Below are 21,486 nucleotides of genomic sequence, written 5' to 3'. Positions count from 1 at the left end.
GCATAGGGTATCGCCACACGGTAAAGTGCCTGTCCCAAACGATGAAGATTACAACTTAGACCCAAACACATATGATGGAGAGTTCTTTCAAGAAGAGGGATTAGAAGGGAGGTTTGAGATAGACTTAATCGAAGCGATCATAATGGAAGTAGACAATGAAATGGTTATTGAAGAGGATGCTGGAGATGAGGTGGAAATTGTGAAGGACTTACAAATGCTTGAGCGATTACATTTAGACAATGACAATGGCAACATTGCTCATTCGGATAGTGTTGATTATTTTGACATGATTGATAGTGATGATGAGACTTATGATCCAACTAATCTCAATCATGAAGATTATTTCTAATATATGTAATACTATGTTATTTTGTAATTACATTTTGTTTATTTTGCATCTCTTTCTAAGTACTTCTTATTTATCTGTGCTTATTGGTTTACTCTTTTAAATTGCAGGTGATTGAATAAAGATGGTGGGCGGTGGGATGAGGAAGCTTGCATCCTTATACCGAAGGGCAAGGATCGCTGCACCAGGGGAGAGTAGGAGGAGGAGCAGCCGCAAGAGGGAGCCGTCGCTTGTTGCCCCATCGCGTGAGGAGGAGGAGGAGCAGGTGCCGTAGGAGGGCACCGAGGAGGCACAGGAGGACACACAGGAGGATGACGAGGAGGAGGCGACAGCAGGGGTTTCTGCTTCCTCTAGTTTGTTGAGCGTCTACTTGCGAGGTCCCGTGAGCCTCCCTCAGTGACCGATACCTCTTTAGAGACGCCCGCTGATTTGACCCAAGGGGAAAAGTAAGTAACTTTAGATGTTATCACTACGTTATATGATATGTTGAAAATCAAAATAGAAACTAATAATTTTTCTTAATCACTTGGGTAGGAACTAAACGATTATGGCAAGTGGAGGTGCTCACACATGCCAAGTCAATGGCATCCTCGGTCTTCTGTGCAAGGAGCACTTCCCTGGCCTGGTTGAGTACGCCGGAGTGACAGGGCCAGCCTACTCGTTTGACAACTATGCTGCCGCCCCCGATGCTGCAGATCGGGCCCGCAGGTTATTCAGCAACAAGGCGGAGTGAGTGAAGCAAGAGCTGTGGGTAAGTCTTCCTCGCACTACATTGCTCAATACATCGCATTCATTGGACATTCTTGAAATAATGAATGGATACATCGTGTTTGTATGCAGGATTTCTTTAGATGCCAGGATAGACATGAGGCCAGGGCGGATGCGGTGGCTACCAAATGCTGCAAAAAACTCATCATGGACATGCATTACGAGGCGTGTATCTAGGCCGTCATAACTTTCTATGGAACCATCCTTGGAATGAAGGTCACCAAAAGGGACACAAGAACCATGACGCTGACTTGGGACCAGTACCTGCAGGTAAATACAAAACATTAATACTGATTCCTTTTGAGATTAAGTAGGCTTAATTTCATCTTCTGATATGTCATGTACTTGATGGCCTGTAGATGATTCCTTATTGGTGCACTGCACATCCCTAGTGCTGGGTACAAATGGTGGACAAGTGGTGCTCACGCGAGTGGGAGGAGACGCACAACTTGTGCCGGGAGCGGCGTTTGATGATGCCAGGTGTAGCACACCATCAAGGCAGCCACAGCCTCAGCGGATACGCAAAAACATGGGTACGTGAATTCATTTATTTATTTTAACGCTCAATTCTGCATGATTTCTAATCATCTTGTGTTTTTCTCGCAATCGGCGTCACATGGTGGCTAGCCTTGCTCCATCTTCAAGGCATTTCCTATGGCCCACAAGGGCAAGGGGACATCCAACGTCCACTACAACCCAGAGGATGGGCCCAAGGCGTACATCAATGCGACCATCCACAGCTGCCTCAGTGAGTACACATCGATGGCAAGGGAGGTCCATGGGTCAGAGTATGATCCAAGCACCGACGACCTTGATGGAGAAGTCATCATGAGGGTGGGAGGAGGCAAGAAGCATAGGCGGTACTGGATTGGTGATGGCGCAATCAACTCGGCCACTACTCCCAGTCTCTCCTAGATTTGAGCAAGCAGCATGAGCACGAGCCCACCCATACGACCTCGGCAGGACACTTCACACCACTAGGTGGAGGCACTCGAGGTTATTCCTGGTTTATTCGTCGTTCATTAGTTTTTTCATACCTTTCCTTTGCATTATTGTAACATTGGGGTGAATATATTGTAGGCCCAGCTGGAACAAGAGAGGAGGATACGGGAGAAGATGCAGGCGAAGATGGAGAGGGTGGAGGCCGAGCAGGAGGCTGAGCAGCGGAGGATGGCGGAGATTCTTCAGTACATGCAAAATGTTGGCGCCGCTACGGGTGTAGTTCCGCCACCTTCGCTATTCGCTCCACCTCCACCTCCACATCCTCACTATTCTACTCCTGTGTGTATAAATGTTTTAGTTTGTATGTTCATGCTTACGGTCAAACCTAGTGGAGTATGAAAGTTTTATTCATGTATGGTATATATTTATCTTGTCTCACACATGCAATCTCTTCTCCTTTGTGCAGAATCAATCGGCGGCATCGAACGATCCTCATGCTTCAGTGAATCCTTCACCAAATCAGTCTCATTGGCCATCTTGGTGATGATACTTGTGGTTGTTAATGGTACTTCTATTTGCAATTGTGGTTGTAGATGATGGAGCACTTGGATTACTTGTGAACTTATTTGTGATATATTGTGAGACATGTGACGTTTGTGATATATATGTGACGTTTGTGATATATATGTGGTGTTGGTGATATATATGTGTTGTTGATGATATATATGTGATGTTGGTGATGTTTATTATATATATCTTCTGTTTGTTTAGATGGGATGTAAAAAACAAATAAAAAAGGCTATTTTCAGTCACTTTGCCGAGTGCAATGGCCATGACACTCGGCAAAGTGACTACCTGGGAACATGCTTTGCTGAGTGCAAAGGCCATTGCACTCGGCAAAGGTCACATGTTTGTCGAGTGTTTTGATAGGACACTCGGCAAATAGGCTACCTGTGCCGAGAGTCTTGCCGGTGGCACTCGCCACAATGGCCACCTTTGTCGAGTGTCTGAGTCAACGGCGCTCGCCAAAGCGGCGACCTTTGCCAAGTGCTTGACCTTAACAATCGGCAAAGCCGCCGTCATGGTGGCTCTCGCTGTCACAGTGACTTTTCTTTGCTGAGTGTTAGATTAGCACTTGGTAAAGGCTTTGTCGAGTGCCCGATAAAGTGCACTCGACAAAGAGGTCTTTGCCGATAAACTGTTTACCGAGCGCCCTTTGCCGAGTGTAACACTTGGCAAAGGCTTTGCCGAGTGTATATCGGCCTTTCCCAAGTGCCTAAGGCACTCAGCAAAGAAGCTGAATCCGGTAGTGGTAGTTTACTATAGGTGGAGAACCGAGAACGCCGCCCGCTCCGGCCATGGCGTCGCCGCGGACAGCTCTCCGCCGAGCCACGTCGGGGCACCCTGATGCCCTCATTGGGTTCTCCATCTCCTCCTCTTGCTCCCCGCCCTATTCCCGTGTCTCATCGGGCTTGGATTTGCCCAAACTGAGCTCGCTGCGAAGCTTCTCGTCGCCATCAATGGTGGGCCGCCGTGCCATCCCTGTTTCCGGCCGGCCGCAGTCGTCTTCCCCTCCCAATCCAATCACGACCATCCAACTCTAATCCAACGGTACCAGATGGAAGATACCCCTTCGTCTTGGACTTTTTGCAAAAGAGCCCTTATAATTACTTGAGGTTTAACCCACCGTCCAAAACATTTTTTCCTGACTTCGTTTTCTTCTTTTGAAAGTGTATTTTGTTTCGGTTAAGTCTAAAATACGTTTTCAGCTATTTATGGATTTGCTACTGATTTTGTTTTAGCCATAACTTCTCCGTTTTAACTCCAATTTGACCCGTTCAAATTGCGTTAGGTTCATAATTACATAATCTATATGTTCATACTATTGTTAGATATGTTTTCAATTTTTAAAATTCAAGGTTATATTTAATCTATTATTTTATTAAAGGAAATCTTGTTTATTTCATATCTTCTACGTTTTAACTCTGTTTTAGTCCATTCAAGTTGCGCTAGATTCATAGCGATGAGATATACGCGTTAGTAACAGTGGTTACCATGTCACTATTTCTGGAATTTCATGGTTTAAATTCTAATGTGAATAATAATTATGCAACTAGGTTTTATAAATAAAATATGATTTGTTTTACTTTAGTATTATAATTCAAACTTAAATTTGACTTAAATTATATTATCTATAAAATATCTTATATATGTTTTTATATAATTAAAACACATGAAGCTAATAGTTTTATGAGTAGATCTCTCGGTAGTTGTATCTTTTCAACCGTAGCTCCGATTAGAGTGCTTCTTGCGACTGTGTGATCGTAGGATGCGTAGAATCGTGTTTCAAACTCTTTTACTTATTTTTCTATGATTAGTGTACTGTTCTAATTTAGATCTATTGTTTGCTTCATGTACGATTGCATGAATGGTTGTGTGGTGCTTTATGATCATGTCCAGTCGGTGAGTTATACGTGGTGAATCAAGAAGCAGATCTTCGAAGTTTTGGACTTGGAGAAGGATCTAATTTTAAGGCAAGTGTAGCATGGGATCATCCTTGTTGCCTATACACCTTTAATCATTTAATTCATACTGCATGTATCTACCTTAAATGCCACTAAGGATTTCCTAGTACTTTGTTACCCTGTACCTTGAGACCTTTGTGTTATTGCATTGGGTAGTATGATGCTAGTGCTCAACTGAAACCATGATCTTGTAACTTGACTAATGGTATATGCAATAAACACTAAAAGATGCTTTTTAGCAACATGGAACAAGGGGGCTAGAGCATTGGGCTATTTATGGTGCTCTAGATTCCTCTCCCTAAGGACTTATCTGTAAGTGATCATCCGGGACTTACAGTACAGCTATGAGGGCTACATGGCTCTGGCTTTAGCTCAGTATGAGGACCTTTTCTAGCTTATTAGTGGTTACCTTTATTGGCGTAAGAATGGCTTACCGAATTAGGTATAGTGCGGCCTCTATCCCCTTCTATATAGGCTGCACGTCATTGTGCCATCAAGAAGGGGGGCTCTATAGCTGTTTGCCGAATGAATCTAATAGCCCTAACTTGTTAGACGAACCTTTAAAAGGCTTGATAGTGAACCCTACCGACCTTCCTTGGAAGTGGGTCAAGAGATTAGCTACCTCGGGTGAAAGGGTAAATCTCGACTCACAGTGAAAGTGTACAACCTTTGCAGAGTGTAAAACTAGTATATCAGTCGTGCTCACTGTCACGAGCGGCCTTGGAACCCTTACGGAATAGATGATCACTAATGGTTAATGATGATGAACATGGATGATACTGATGATGAATATGCTCATTCATTTTTACCTGATCATGTGTTTACGGGCTTGTGATAAACTTGTTGCTACTCCTTTGCTAAAATTGTGACCATTAAAAGCTAATCGCAGTTAACCAGTGTTAGCCTTTTAAGCCTCATGAACCCCATGTTATATTTGTTGAGTACGACATGTACTTACACTTGCTTTATTTTTCAATTATTTGGATAAAAATCCTGGATGGGTACCAGATTGCTAGAGTTTGAAGGAATTAGGCTTGTGATCAACCAGTCAGTTGTCCCTGTGGATTTGGAGTCTTCGCCTGAAGATTGGAGTTGTCTTTCCGCTGTCTATACTCTGAGGTTATAGTCTTTAATTTAATACGCTATGTATTTAAGCATTGTCTTTTGATATTACCCTTATTTGTAGCTATATGTGAGTCTGACTTCCTGGACTCACACATGGTGTGTATCTGGTTTTGTTCTTAAAACCGGGTGTTACATTTGCGCATTACTCATCGAGAACCACTCCGCCCAAAAGTGACTTGTACCCATATAAGACATTCATTCTCATATTATCTTCATCCGATTTTGAAATGAGTATCTGGGACCCTAAATGAACTCAAATAAAAAGTTTTTAACTGCAAAGTTGAAGATATCATAAGTTCTACAACTTTGGTTTGTCATTTGAAAATTTTGAATTTCAAATTTGAGAAATTAAAACATTATTTTCTCTAGATAAACGATTTCAAATGAAAAGTTGTAAACTATAAAGTTATATAACTCTTCGACATCTACAACATTGATTTTGGTCATTTCTCCATCCAAGATCGTTTGAAAAAATAAAATTTTACTATGCTACACCTATTTTTTAGACATGGCTCTAGGTCTAGTCGCCTCTACAAATTGATTTTTAGAGGCGTCTTAGCCGCCTGTAGAATCCATTTGTAGAGGCGTCTAAATCTAGCTAGAGCCGCCTCTAAAGATATGGGCATTTGTAGAGGCGGCAAAAATACCAATCGCCCCTACAAATATATTTCTAGAGGTGGCTCAGTTTGAGACCGATTTGTAGAGGGGGCTATAGTTTGAGATGCCTCTATTAAGAAGAGACGTTACTAAGAATGTTATCTTTAGTAAGGAACATTTACAGCGTGTTTGGTTTGCATCGCCGCATGGTTTGGAATAATCTCATCCAAACACCGAAGCTAGCTGCTCCATTTGGTTTGCATCAGCATTCGGACCGATCCATCACCGACTAACTCCTCGTTGGCTTGCCCACAAGTCAGTTTCTGTGACCATCCGGCTCCCCACCAATCAGCGGACGACCATGTTCCCCTCATGTCTGATCCTAGAATAGGTGAACCCCTGAAGGATCAATTCATTCGGCATGAGATCATTCCTTAAACCAAAGGCGTTGTTAATCGCCCCTCGTCTGCTGTTTGATGCATGAGATGGAGTGCAGCAATCGGTTCAGCCAAATTAAATTACACAGCATCAAGGAATGAGGACCGGGTAAGCACATTTTACCCTTGTTGAGACCAGTTCTTTCACACCCCTCACTGCGTCAATAAATCCCTGGCCTGCTGTTTGATTTTAACGTCCCTAGTCTGACATCATCAGACTAGCACATTCATTAAGTTTACAGAGACATGCAAATTTGCTTCATCCACAAAAAATTGCGAGTGTGAAGCCGCACACGCAGGTGTGGATCTTTCATGTGGTAAAGATGGAGCGACTCTTCTGGTTTCTGAGTTCCATATGTATGATGCTGCATTGATCAAAGGCCTTCATGTTACTTTGCTCTCCAATCAAACACATCAGTTACAAGGGCACCCTCCTAATCATTTGATGTGGTGGCGACTATTCTGAAGACCTTGTTTGAATAATGATACATTGATGGTCTTCACGTCACTTCACCCCACAAAAAAAAGTTGTAGGTTTGGAAAACATTGAGACACTTCGATGTAACAAACCTTATATATGATTTTATTTTTAAAAAATAATATGATATTCCTAACACTTACATCAGATGGAGTTTTAGCAACTCCACACATGGTCTCTTTTTCGCCCCTAAGAGCAACTCCAAGAGATCATGGAAATTTAGCTCTCTAAACTGGCTTTGTAAAATAATATAGAATAGATATGGTTCGCAACAGACTCGCTAAATTAGACTCTCTATTTTTTTAAGTGACCACGTCATCACTAATTCACCGTCACTCTTTTTATCCTTCAAAACAACATGATAAGTAAGCCCTTGTTTAGTTTCTCCGTCAAAACTTTACACCATGTCCCATCGAATGTTTGGACACATGCATAGAGTATTAAATATAGACTAAAAATAACTAATTATACATATTGCGACAACTTTGTGAGACAAATCTTTTAAGCCTAATTAGTCCATGATTTGATAATAAAGTGATACAATAACACATGTGCTAATAACGGATTAATTAGGCTTAATAAATTCGTCTCGTGGTTTACAGACGGATTCTATAATTTATTTTTTTATTAGTATCTGAACACCCCATGCTACACCCCATGTAACATCCGATGTTTTTACAACCTGCCTAAACACCACCTAATTTGTGTTGCGTTCTTCGTCACCATCACCAGATGCGAAGACATGCATGATACGAGCAATAGAGCGGTCACCTGTGCCGCGCTTGATTGCTTTTATTGATTGGACACGTGAGTGATGAATGGTGCAGCAAAATTAATTGTCCCTGTCAGCCTAGTGGAGGTACAGAGGGAGGGGAAAAGGAGGCCACGAGGGCCTGAGAAATGGCCGGACAAGACGTATGGCTAGCGAAGCCCGCTGGCTTAATTTGCCGACCGGGAAAACGGGATAGCTAGTAATGTATTTTACAAATGCTGATAGCGAGTCTCTTGGATCCTCTTTTTTCTTCATTTTGCTAATGACGAATGAGATACAATGTCCCTTGGAGTTGCTCTAAGCTGTGGTTTTTTCACATCTCTTGTTTCTAAAGCTATAGCTACATGATACCAACCAGGGTTTTCTGAAACTACTATATCCAATTGACCTGTTCAACTTTTCACCGTCTGATTCACGCTGGCCAGTTATGTTTAGACACATAATAAAACAAAACAAACGTTCCTGTCGGGGATGCCACCATTGGTTATGCTGTCACAATCCCCGCATCTGACGAAGAGTCGCTTTGCTTTTTTTAGGTTGCAGGGACAAATAAAAGGACGTGCAACAGAGGTGAAAGGGTGAAAGTACCTTTGACCTCCTGTCTGAATAGGACCTTCGCACTGCACAAGAAAGTACCTTCGCGCTGCAGCCACCAATAAGCTCCAAGGCAGCGATGTCCATCGCTGACGGGGTCTAGCCCATGAAGGAAGACTAGGGCAGACATGACACGTCATAGAGCTTGTAGTAGGTGATTCTACGATGTAAAATGGCTAAAATGCCCGGAAACCCTATAAATAGCCCATTAGCCCCCTAAGCTGTTTGTAACAACAGACTTAAGGTCCATTTTATTATGTTATTGTTCGATCGATGTTTTGTCTATTGAGATGTCTCCCACCTCTTGATCCCTCGGGCACCTCGGGTGATTCAAGCGAGGATCCAAACTCAACAATTCTCGAGTTAGTATTCTGCCCCTATGAAGATTATTTCTTGCATAACCCTTGCTATTAGTCCCATAAATGTTAATGACCAGTTTACCTGTCTTTGATGAAACGACCCTCCTTATTAATGACCTGCCTGCCTTTTCGTAAGCTCTTATATGTTCTGATCTTATATTATCCCACGGTTCAATTTAGCATTCAGAATATTGCTCTCTGTACCCAGCATAGCTGCCTGGCTGTCCCTACTTTTAATGCAGTTTGGTCGAGGGTACATTCTTACAACCACTTAGCATACTTTCATTTATTGATTTTTCTTACCAGGTAATCAAAGCTATAGATTCCTGAATCCTGATGGCTGAGATGGTCAGTTCTGCAGTTATCCAAGAGTCATTTAGCCAAATACTATCTGGCCTAGTTAAAAAATATGATGGCAAAGAGGAAATAAATGGAATCAGAAACATAGAGAGGCTAGAGATGGCACACATCAGGCTGGAAGCTGCTCTTGAGACTTCTAATAAAAGGCAGATCACTGATACATCCATGTTGCGTTGGCAAAAGAAGCTGAAGCGTGTTGCACAAGAGTGTGATGAGAAACTGCACAAATGTAAGCAGAGAATCCTCGAAGAAGAATGCATGGAACAGGAGGTAATGAATTCCTCCATTCCTAAACGGATTGGACATGCTACCAAGTCATTTGTTTTCTCCATCTTTAACCGCAACAACGATGAGTTGAACCCATCTGTTAAACGATTTGAGTGGTATGCAGATGGTGCTAGTGAATTCCTGAGATTCATTGAGCTTGGCGGCACACCCCTTTGTCACATCATGCCCTCTGGCTCCCTTATCAAGAATCTTTTTTCAGGCAAGCAGCTTCACCATAAAATTGTTCGAGGAAGCCAACAGCCTTTGTGTCAACTATGGTTGATCCCCTTTAGTACTGCAGAGCGAAGAACAGAGGTTGCCCTATTTTTTATCAAGAAAGAGGGTACAACAGAGGGTAATATCTACTTTAGTATGATAGTGCAGCTTTCAGAGAGTACAGACATAGTAGGGATTGCAGTTAGGAGTTTGCAGTTCTTTGCCCCTCATGTCAAATTTATAGTTGAAAATATTACCAATGAACTTACTCAACTACCTACTCAAGACTTCTCGTGGGCGCCATTTGCTTATTCGTACCACAGAGAACATTTGTACAATCTTCACAGCATTGCATCTCAATGGTTTCGCCCGAAACCATTATGTTGCAAGCAGCAGCAACACCATGAGGTTCCACATTTTAGCAACCTAAACATGGCAGAATTATCAGATGTTTCGCTAGAACCAGTAATTGAATTTAATTTGCAGTGGCAAGTCTCAAATTCAGTTTACATCAAGCGAAAGACCTCACTGTCTCAAGGCACAGTGTCTCTGCAAAATTCTCCATATCTAAAAGCTGGAATTGCTTTTGCACCCCACGGCTGTTCTGAAGACATGCTACCAGTGAATAAAAGTTCTGAAGCAGTAGAGATAGTTGGTGGTCAGCAGCATATCTTGCATACGGACATCTCCTTGGAGCAACTGGAAGAGATTATGCTAGCAAAGGCCGTAGATTACTTCTGCCACAATGGCGAAGCATCCATATACCAAATGATTTGGAGGTCTAAACATGGGGCTGCACGGATTCATGTTGAGAAGCCAAGCATAAACAAACATAGAACAAGCATCAGAGCACAGAGAACTTTCGGAGGGCCTACAAATAGAAAGCGGCTTCGAGGACAGGGTGAGAACATTGGGAAATTTCTAGGTGTGCTCACTCACTTCCTCGACTTATGGGGTGCCCATGTACCCATCCAGCTACAAAGTTCTCTCATGGGCTGGATGCAGAAACAAAAGGAAACTCATTTACCAGAAAGAAAAGCAAGACCTGTGAGAAACATATAAGCATAGATATCCTCGAGGTAGAGTCTTATTGTTAAATGCTCCAAATACAAAAGCAAGAGGATCGAGCGAAGCTATGAATAGCATAAGGATCTGAATTTTACATTCTAATAGTCTTTATTGTTTATGTCTTTGTAAGGAAGTAGTGAAGTACGTATGTTCTACATCAGGAACTTACGCAACTGTGTCTTAGTTTAGTTGTGTCACTGTCTTGTATATGAGATATTGTTTGTATGTCATCAGCTGAGATATGCTCAGAATTACTCAATCACATTGGAATCATACTGCAGTGGATTTAGTGGAAGGATAAAATGTTAGGAATTTAGGCATTTTCATGTTAAAATTAATCCAGAAAAGTAATAGCAAATTTGTGATGACAAATATGTGCACGTGTGTGATTTTACTACTACTCAGATTAGCAACAAATATATTCATGAACAACATACTGATCATAGCAAAAAAGAGATTGAATTTAACCAATTTGATAATAGAGATGTATCCTGCGGAGGGACCCAAGCTCAAGGCAATGGTGGCTCCAGACCCACTCATGGTGAGTTGCTCCAAGTCGCGGACCACAGTAGGTGCAGGAAGATGTACACAGTGTCGAACCGATCTGAGAAAGAAGGGGCACCACGATCCGATGAAGAAGAAGATGGGAGAGGTGTGGTATGGCCGTAAAGCAACAGGGAGATGGGAGGGAAGCTTATGCTGGAGGGATCAGGGAGACAAAGAGTCGAAGTGATTACGAGTAATCACCACCGTAGTGGATGGTAACTGACCTGTAAGTAACTCCTCCACATTAGTTCCTGTACCCCTTCCTCTTCCTTAGCCAACCCAAGTGGCAAAACCATCCCACACCCATGCTTGAGCAAGACACGACACGACAAGCATGCATCGCTCGCTCGTTTGCCACACCATGACTCGACTCGGCGGCGACAGCGGTGTGCGTGCGTGTGGTACGCCTTTGGTCTCTTTCAACTTCTCTATAGGTGCACACGCGTGTAGCCTATTTAAGTCGAGTCAACAATTAGTCAAAATCCCATACGGGACCCAAACTATATTGTACGACAATATTTAATATGGGCCTAGAATTAATTGATTTATTAAATAAAATATGGGCCTAAACCCATATAATATTCAACAATCCCCACCAAATTCTAGGGCACATAAGAAATGCTCCCAATTCTCTCTGTCGTTTGATATAGCAGTGTTTCAATAGAGACTGTTAAGTTGAACTTCCACCTAGAGCAAATGTTACGCTTACTCACAACTATACAATAGACTATGCCTTGAATTGACAGTTTTGTGCGAAATAAGTTTCACACAGGCCCTTTACTGATACTAGGTTGCAAAATGCATCCCCTCTGGTTGGAGCATATAAGTCATACTCGTGGCCCATTCATGAGTATCTAGAGATCACCCAAATCTCATAGACTGTGACTAGCAGTCTAACCCACATAGGTGTGTTTCTCAAAAGATGTTTTGTAGGACAACATCTTTGCTTCAATAAGCCACTTTGAAACACTTTAATGTATAAAACCAACCTGCCTTACAGAAAAGGAAAGAAGTGCATCTGACATGGGTTTAGTTAAGGGTCTTTCCTCACTACCTACCCCTGGATTGTTTCACCATCCTACTTCACAGGATCTTCTATCACATAGAACAGGTTACCACCATGATAGACAACATGTGGGTCTCAAGCCCATTTCACTTGATGCACTATCTATCACATTACGTGACAGTCCCTTAGTGAATTGATCTGCTAGATTTTTAGATGTGTGGACATAGTCCAACACTATCACTCTAGAGTTTCTCAATTTTCTAACAGATTTTAATGTCCGCTTAACATGCCTCGTAGACTTCATGTTATCCATAGAACTGTTTACCTTAATTATCATAGTTTGGTTGTCACAGTTCATAAAAATAGCCGGTATATGTTTCTCTAAAACCGGTAAATCCATAAGGAGTTCACAAAGCCACTCGGCCTCAGCGCCAGCGGTGTCTAATGCTGTGAATTCTGCTTCCATATAACACAGTCTGCTTGCAAGACTTCTAGGAAACACCGCCACCTCCAAGCAAGAACACATATCCGCTTGTGGCATAAAGCTCATCAGCATCAGATATCCAGTTAGCATCACAGAAACCCTCTAGTACCTTTGGGTACCCAGTATAGTGAATGCCATAGCTCATAGTACCTTTGAGATTGCGCAGTACTCTCTCGAGAGCACACCAATAATTATCTCCCGGATTTGACACAAACCGGCTTAGTTTGCTCACAACAAACAAGATATCAGGCCTCATTGTGCTAGCCGAATACATAAGCGAACCAATAATTTGGGAGTATCTCAATTGATCCCTTGCTATTCTTCGATTTCTCCTTAATAGCACACTAGGGTCATAAGGCGTAGGAGCAGGTTGATAGTCACTAAACCCATAGCGAGTCAATACCTTTTCCACATAGTGAGATTGTGAAAGTGTAATCCCACCATTGCCTTCTTTTAGCAGCTTCATATTAGGAATAACATCAGCTTCTCCCAAGTCTTTCATCTCAAAATTATTAGACAAAAAGTTTTTAACTCCTTAATCACATTAAGGCTGGTTCCAAAGATCAGTATGTCATCAACATATAAACACAAGATGACTCCTTCACCCCCACCATATCGATAATACATACATGTGTCAGCTTTATTCACAACAAAGCCGGCATATATCAAAGTTCTGTCAAACTTCTCATGCCACTGCTTAGGAGCTTGTTTCAAGCCATATAAGGACTTCAATAACTTACACACCATGCCCTCTTGACCATTTGCTACAAATCCATCTGGCTGGTCCATATAGAACCCCTCTTCTAACTCTCCATTTACAAAAGCCATCTTTACATCCATCTAATGAATGATAAGACCATTTGCTACAAATGTATCTGGCTTATCCATATAGAACCCCTCTTCTAACTCTCCATTTAGGAAAGTCATCTATACATCCATCTGATGAATGATAAGACCATGAGAGGTAGCCAGAGAAAGTAACACTCGAATTGTGGTCAATTGAGCAACCGGTGAATAAGTATCAAAGAAGTCTTCACCTTCTTTCTGGGTATAACCATTGGCCACAAGCCTTGCGTTGTACATCTCAATTGTACCATCAGTCCTAAGCTTTTTCTTGAACACCCATTTGCATCTTATTGGTTTACATCCATAAGGACATTTAAAAATTTCTCAAGTTCCATTGGACATAATTGAATCCATCTCACTCTGTACTGCTTCCTTCCACAAGTCAGCATTAGGAGAGGAACATGCGTCTTCTATGTTTCTTGGTATATCATCCACAAGGTACACAATGTAGTCATCACCAAAAGACTTTACAGTCCATTGTCTCTTACTCTTTCGAGTGACTACAATGTCAACCCCCTCAAGATTGTGCACAAGGGGTTCCTCAAAATGTTCTATCGAAATAAATTGCTCATGGGGAATTATAGATTCATGACTAGTTGTGCTAGGTGCATTTTTCATAGGAAATTCACTTTCAAAAAAAATGTAGCGTCTCTAGACTCCATGATACTACCAACATGCATGTCAGGTACCCCAGAATTTATAATTAAGAATCTATATCCAACATTGTGAATAACATAACCAAGGAAAACACAATCAATAGTTTTAGGTCCAAGTTTGCGCCTTTTGTTAATTGGCACATTCACTTTGGCAAAACAACCCCAAGTGCGCAAATATGAGAGATTTAATCTTTTCTTTTCACATTCCTCAAATGGTGTGATTTCTTTATTCTTTATAGGAACTCTATTCATGACATGACATGCTACCAAAATAGCCTTACCCCACCATTCCTTAGAAAGACCCGCTGTCTCCAACATGGCGTTAACCAACTCAGTTAGAGTGCGGTTCTTTCTTTCGGCAATCCCATTGCACTGTGGTGAATATGGCAGTGTCCTCACATGAATAATTCCATGTTCTACACAGAATTCACAAAATTCACTTGAAAAGTATTCTCTACCACGATCAGACCTTAACCGTTTAACTTTCCTCTCAAGTTGATTTTCTACTTTAGCTTTATAGATCTTAAAATAATGCAACGCTTCATCCTTTGTTTTTAACAGGTACACATAGCAAAATCTAGTACAATCATTAATAAAAGTCATGAAGCATCTTTTGCCACCTTTAGTCAACTCTCCATTCATCTCACATAGATCGGAATGGACTAGTTCTAATAACGCCAAGTTCCTCACCTCCGCAGCCTTACGAGGCTTGCGAGGTTGCTTAGATTGCACACATAAATGGCACTTAGAACCTTTGACCAAACTAATTTTTAGGATTAAATTTAGATTTGCAAGCCAGGATATACAATCAAAATTAACATGACAAAGACCAAATATTTGACTCATCAGGGATAATAGCATTGTTCACAATCTTATTACACATATCATGCAAGGATAAGCGGAACAAGCTTCTCAAATCATAACCTTTACCAACAAAAGATCCATACTTTGGTAGTACATATTTATTAGCTTCGAAGACAATTTCATAACCATCTCGATGACATTGAGAGCCACTAACCAGATTCTTTTTGATGGAGGGGACATGCTACACGTTCTTCAGTAGCACTGTCTTTCCCAAAGAGAATGATCATACCAACATCAAGAATACGCGCATGGGACCCGTTCCCCATCAACAAGGCGCTAGACCCACCGACCTGATAAGAAGAAAACAAAGAAGCATCAGGACACACATGAATATTAGCCCCAGTGTCCATCCACTACTCAGGCGAATGACAAACTAAAAGAATAGTAGATAATGAATTACCATACTCAGATGTTCCTCCTTCAGCCTCGCTAACAACCGTGTTTGCAGATTTCTTCTCTTTCTTAAATTAGCTGTCTGGGCATGAACTTGCCCAATGCTCATCACTCCCGCAAACAAAGCAACCACTATCTTTGTTGTTCTTTTTCTTCTTAAAAGTGGTTGTTTGTTTAGGCTTCGAGTTGTTCTCTTGCTTGCTCTTTTTCTTCTTATTACGAGATGCATTTGAATTTTTCTTCTGCACCATATTGGCACTAGAAGACTCAACGCCTTTCCCACACGTGTCTTTTGCTCTCGTCCTCTCCTCAACATCAAGAGACCCAATAAGCTCAGCCATGCTAAACTCTTGTCTCCTGTGTTTTAGGGAGGTAGCAAAATCCTTCCAAGAAGGTGGCAGCTTGGCAATAATACTGTCGGCGACAAACTTGTCAGGCAACACACATGGAAACTGTTCGAGTTCCTTAGCCAGTGCTTGTATCTCATGAGCTTGATCGACCACAGAACGGTTGCCAACCATTTTGTAGTCAAACAGCTACTCCATGATGTACAGCTCGCTATCGGCATCAGAAACACAAAACTTTGCATCAAGTGCATCCCATAAATCCTTGCCTATCGTGCAAGTGATGTAGTTGTTCTCATACATGCTATGAAGTGCACTAATCACGGCGCCTCGAAATAGGTTATCAGCTACCAAGAACTTTTGCTCCTCCTCAGGAGTAAATTGTTCAGGCTTCGCCTGTGTGACGTGATAGCAGTTCATAGCAGTGAACCACAACACTATCTTAGCACGCCATATCTTGTAATTTGTTCCATCAAAATCATTTGGCTTCAAAGCAGCAGCAAAATCATTAACAGAAAATTGCCTAATATCATATTTTTGGATTGTTAGGAATTTAGGCATTTTCATGTTAAAATTAATCTAGAAAAGTAATAGCAAATTTGTGATGACAAATATGTGCACGTGTGTGATTTTACTACTACTCAGATTAGCAGCAAATATATTCATGAACAACATACTGATCATAGCAAAAAAGATATTGAACAATTTGAGAATAGAGATGTGCCCTATGGAGGGACCCATGCTCAAGGCACCGGTGGCTCCAAACCCACTCATGGTGAGTTGCTCGAAGTCATGGACCACATTTGGTACAGGAAGATGTACGTAGTGCCGAAGCCAATTCGAGGAAGAAGGGGCACCACTAGGAAGGAGATGAAGATGATCCGATGAAGAAGAAGACGGCGAGAAGTCGTGGAGACGCTACCATTATAGAGATACACATGCATACCAGATCCTAAATATTTTGTCCCGAAATACTACTACTAGGAACAAATTGTTGTCCAAAAATCAGGAATCTTAGGCATCCACACGCGCATTGTAGGGTTTAAGAACAAAACCAAATACACACTATATGTGAGCCCAGGAAGTCAAATCTCACATATAGCTATAAATAAGGGTAATACCGAAAGACAATGCTTAATATATAACATATTAGTATAAAGAATACAACCTTAGATAGTAGACAATGGAAAGACAACTCTGATCTTTGGGTGAAGACTCTAATTCCACAGGGACGACTGACTAGTTGATCACAAGCCTAACTTCTTCAAACTCTAGCAATCTGGTACCCATCCAAGATTTTTATCTAAATATTTGAAAAATAAAACAAGCGTAAGTACATGTCGTACTCAACAAATATAACATGGGGTTAATGAGCCTCAAAAGGTTGACACTGGTTTAACTGCGATTAGCTTTTAATGAGTCATCTTTTGGCAATTGGGGGCAACAAGTTTATCACAAGCCCATGTAAACACATGATCATATAAACATGAATAATGAATAGAATAAACAATAATCATTAATGAGCATTTTCATCTTCAGCATCATCCGTGTTCATCATCTATTCCATAAATGTTCCAAGGCCACTCGTGACCGTGAGCACGACTGATATACCAGTTTTACACTCTACAGAGGTTGTACACTTTCACTATGAGTCGTGATTTACCCTTTCGCCCGAGGCGGCCAACCTCTTGACCACTACCAGGAAGGTCGGCAGAATTTACTATGAAGCCTTCCAAAGGTTCATCTAACAAGTTAGGGCTATTAGATTCACTCGAGAAACAGACATAGGAACCCCTTTGTCGAATGGCATAATTCCATCACGGCTATACACATATGAGTAGAGGTTGTCCTATACCTGATTCATGAAGCCATTCTTACGCCAATAAAGGTAACCCATAAGAAGCTAGAAAAGGTTCTCATACTGAGCTAAAGCTAGAGCCATGTAGCCCTCACGGTTGTACTGTAAGTCCCGGATGATCACTTATAGATAAGTCCTTAGGGAGAGGAATCTAGAGCACCATAAAATAGCCCAATGCTCTAGCCCCCTGGTTCCATGTTGCAAAAAAGCATATTTTAGTGTTTATTGCATATTCCATTAGTCATGTTACAAGATCATGGCTTTAGTTGAGCACTAGCATCATACTACCCAATGCAATAACCCGTAGGCATCATGGAACAAGGTACTAAGTACTAGGAAATCCTTAGTGGTAATCAAGGTAGACACATGTAGCATGAATTAAATGATTAAGGGTGTATAAGACAACAAGGAAGATCTCATGCTATACTTGCCTTAAACTTAGATCCTTCTTCTTGTCCAAACCTTCAATGAATTGCTTTTAGATTCACCGTGTATGCCTCACCGACTGAACATGATCACAAAACACCACACAAGCATCCATGCAATCATACACAAAGCAAACAATAGATCTAAGTTAGAATAGTACACTAAACATAAGAAATAGCAAGTAAAAAGGTTTAAAAGATGTTCTACACATTACTACGAACATACAGACGTGAAAAACACACTAATCGGAGCTACAGTGAAAAAGATACATCTACCGATAGATTTATTTTAAAAAGAAAACTATATGCTTTATTTATTTTAGCTATATAAAACATGTATAAAATACTTCAAAGAAATACATTAATTGAGTTAAGTCAAATTATATTTGTATTAGAAAACCAATATAAGATTAATCTTATTTTATATACAAAAGACAGAGGTGAAAAACCCTAAGTTACTTTTAATTAGAAAAATCCAATTGCAGAATCATTATTCAAGTTAGGCGTCAAACCATGAAATTCCAAAACTGGTAATAAAATTAACATTGTTACTAATGTGTAGTTTATGTCGTCATGAATCCAACACATCTTGAATGGATCGAATCGGAGCTAAAACAAATAAGTTACGATTTAAACAAGAGTTCCTTTAATAAAATAATAGATTAAATCTAACCTTGAATTTTAAAAGTTAAAAACATACTTAACAGTAGTATGAACATGTAGATTATACAATTATGAACCTAACGCGACTTGAACGGATCAAATCGGAGTTAAAACGGAGAAGATATGGCTAAAACAATGACAGTGGCAATTTTGTAAATAGATGGAACTTAATTTTCAAATTAAAATAAATAAAATCTGATTTTAAATCTGCCAGTGGACCGCGTGCACTAATAGGAAAAAGGGCGGGGGCTAAAATGGAAAAACCAAGGGCCTAGATTTAATTATTTTCTCAAGAGATGGACTGCGGGTTTTATATCGCAGATGTATAGGGGCTTCTGTGCAAAAGAGTAGCGGTAGCCGACGGTTGACCTGGTCTCCGATGATGTGGCAGAGCGGGGCTGGTTGGAGCGTGTGAGCCGGGTTTGGGCAAGGCAGAGATCGTGGCCTCGGGGTTGGGCGAGGTAGAGCCCACCCCTGGAGGTCAGGCGAGGCAGAGATCGTGGCCTTGGGGTCGAGCGAGGCGGAGCCCGCCCCTGGAGATCGGGTGAGGTGGAGCCCACGCACCTGGGGGTCGGTTGGAGCTATAGGCGCGCTATTGACTACTCGATTGAATCAATGTTGATGATCATTAGCTTCTCGTCTTCAGGTACCCTAGTATTGGTCCCCGACAGTAGCCCTCGAGCCTATGGAGGAGTAGAATACTCCTTTGGAGGCTTTTTCGAATGGGAGGACTCTGAGGGCCTTGGCCTTTTCTTGTCGCCCAAGGCATGTCCTGGGGACGGTGATTGCCTTTTGTCATGATTGTCTATTCTCAGATGGACTTCTGAGAGAGGTTAGTGGGGATGGGGTCGCAAGAGCGGCTCTTCCTGGCTGTGGAGCCATGGCCGGTGACGACTAGAGCTCGGTGAAAACAGTGCAGAGGCCATCGTTAACCAAACTAAGAGCACCGAGAGATAGAGCGGAGCACAGAGAAATCACCTAGGGGCTTCTCGATGTCAGAGAGGCTGCTGGGGTGGAGACCGAAGGCGGCGGGTGAACACGAGCTCGGTGAGATCCGAAACACGGCGACAACACGAAGCCAAGGCTAGAGCGGCGGGCAGATGGATGCGGAGGGGCGAGATAGGAAGGCGGCGCGGTCACGGCCACTACTTATGGGGCGATTTGGCTTGGGTGGCACAGCAAGGAGGAGACATGAGCGGCACGGCGTCGGCAGCACGGCGGAGTCCGGGGCGGACACGCGCAAGGAAGATGGCGCCGACAAGCGGGCCTGTCGTGGCAGCGAGAGAAGGGCGCGGGGCCACTGTGTCTGCGGGTGAAGTGGCAGGTCCTGGTTGTCAAACAGAGAGATCTCGTCGGAGCCTCCGAGCCCTTCGTAGCCTGACCAGGAGTCATCGTTACGAAGGGTTGAATTCAATTTTCTAGTGACCGAACCCTCTGTGGTGGGGATGGCTTCCACTGGTGAGAGTGTTGTGCCCTGCTTGGGGTCTTCTTCTCTAGTGTGATAGATGGTGCTTGGCTGTTGGGGTCAAGTAGAGATGATGCTGATCCCTTCATGAGTCTATGTCACTCGGGTCTTCAACTTGAGCGAGGGCTTAGTGAGCTCGTCTAGGAGTCACTGAACATAGGCCTGGGGGCACCCTCCTGTCTAATCAGAACCTATTGTGGGCCAGGTGATCCAGAGCACTAGGCTCTGGCTCGGGGCCGTCTGATCATCTAGAGCTCCACACGCTTCTAAGGGCTGCAATAGCAGGTCTAGGTCCTCTCGAGCCTACCTTATGGGCCTGACCCTCTACAGCCATAGATTAGGGAAGTGGGAGCATGCCGAGGCTCAGATGGAAGCCCTCATTGGGCCCACTACTCAGTAGCTCTCAGCCCAACTCTGAAGAGTTGGTTGGTTTTGGGGGGATGTGCCACCCGAGCACCTGTCTGGGGAGCTAGTGTAGCCCTCGAGGCCATTGTGGGGCCTCCTTACCAGCAAAGGGGGTTGCTTCTGGGTGCATCCCTTTTGCTGACGCCTTACGTAGGCGGTTCATGGCGTTTGGGCCATCGTGCCTAGTGGAGGAGTTATGACATGCATGTGTGCCCCCCGCGACATCCCATCTCGTCTGGGAGATGGGGCCTCGGGGCCACTAGAGTAGATCTGGTGGAGGAGGAGTCACGGCGCTAGGTGTAAGTGGATCTAAGCAATCGATGGAAGTCGATGGGCCTAGGGGAAGGGGGATCCCCCAAGTCCGGTGAGGAGGCGTGTGTGGAGTGGGCAGCATGTGTGGCAGAAAGTGGAGCGAGGACTTTACTCGTTGCTAGTGGTTCCCTGACTCCGCCTTTACTACACAGTCATCATCACCCAACTGCCTGGGACCATGCTGCGGGGATTGAAGGGATGCCTAGCTGGTTCTCTAGGGTCCTTTGTAGCCGCTGATGGCTGATCGGAGGACCCTAAGCCACTCACAGCACACCGCATTTGGCTATAAAGGGAGGCCCCTACGGGACACGGTGTCTTCAATCCTTTCCTTAGGCCCCTTCTCTTCTTCTGCTTTCTTTGATCCA

The 21,486-nt window shown here is 42.7% G+C and overlaps 1 protein-coding gene across 1 annotated transcript; it reads left to right on the top strand.

The window, feature by feature from the left end:
* Positions 1–8,828: 8,828 nt before the first annotated feature.
* LOC136545016 (uncharacterized) lies at positions 8,829–11,121 on the top strand. The gene is made up of 2 exons (XM_066537075.1): positions 8,829–8,946; positions 9,250–11,121. Exon 2 carries the CDS (start codon positions 9,280–9,282, stop codon positions 10,846–10,848), a length of 1,569 nt encoding a protein of 522 aa, XP_066393172.1. The 5' UTR covers positions 8,829–8,946; positions 9,250–9,279; the 3' UTR covers positions 10,849–11,121.
* The last annotated feature ends 10,365 nt before the right edge of the window (positions 11,122–21,486 follow it).

The sequence above is a fragment of the Miscanthus floridulus genome, chromosome 3, assembly GCF_019320115.1.
Source record: "Miscanthus floridulus cultivar M001 chromosome 3, ASM1932011v1, whole genome shotgun sequence".
NCBI classification, from domain to species: Eukaryota; Viridiplantae; Streptophyta; class Magnoliopsida; order Poales; family Poaceae; genus Miscanthus; species Miscanthus floridulus.
The sequence above is the reverse complement of the archived record's forward strand: the minus strand, read 5'-3'. Positions and strand labels throughout refer to the sequence as shown.

Coding starts and splice junctions, on each gene's coding strand:
- LOC136545016 (XM_066537075.1), top strand. CDS start 9,280: ATGGCTGAGATGGTCAGTTCTGCAGTTATCCAAGAGTCATTTAGCCAA.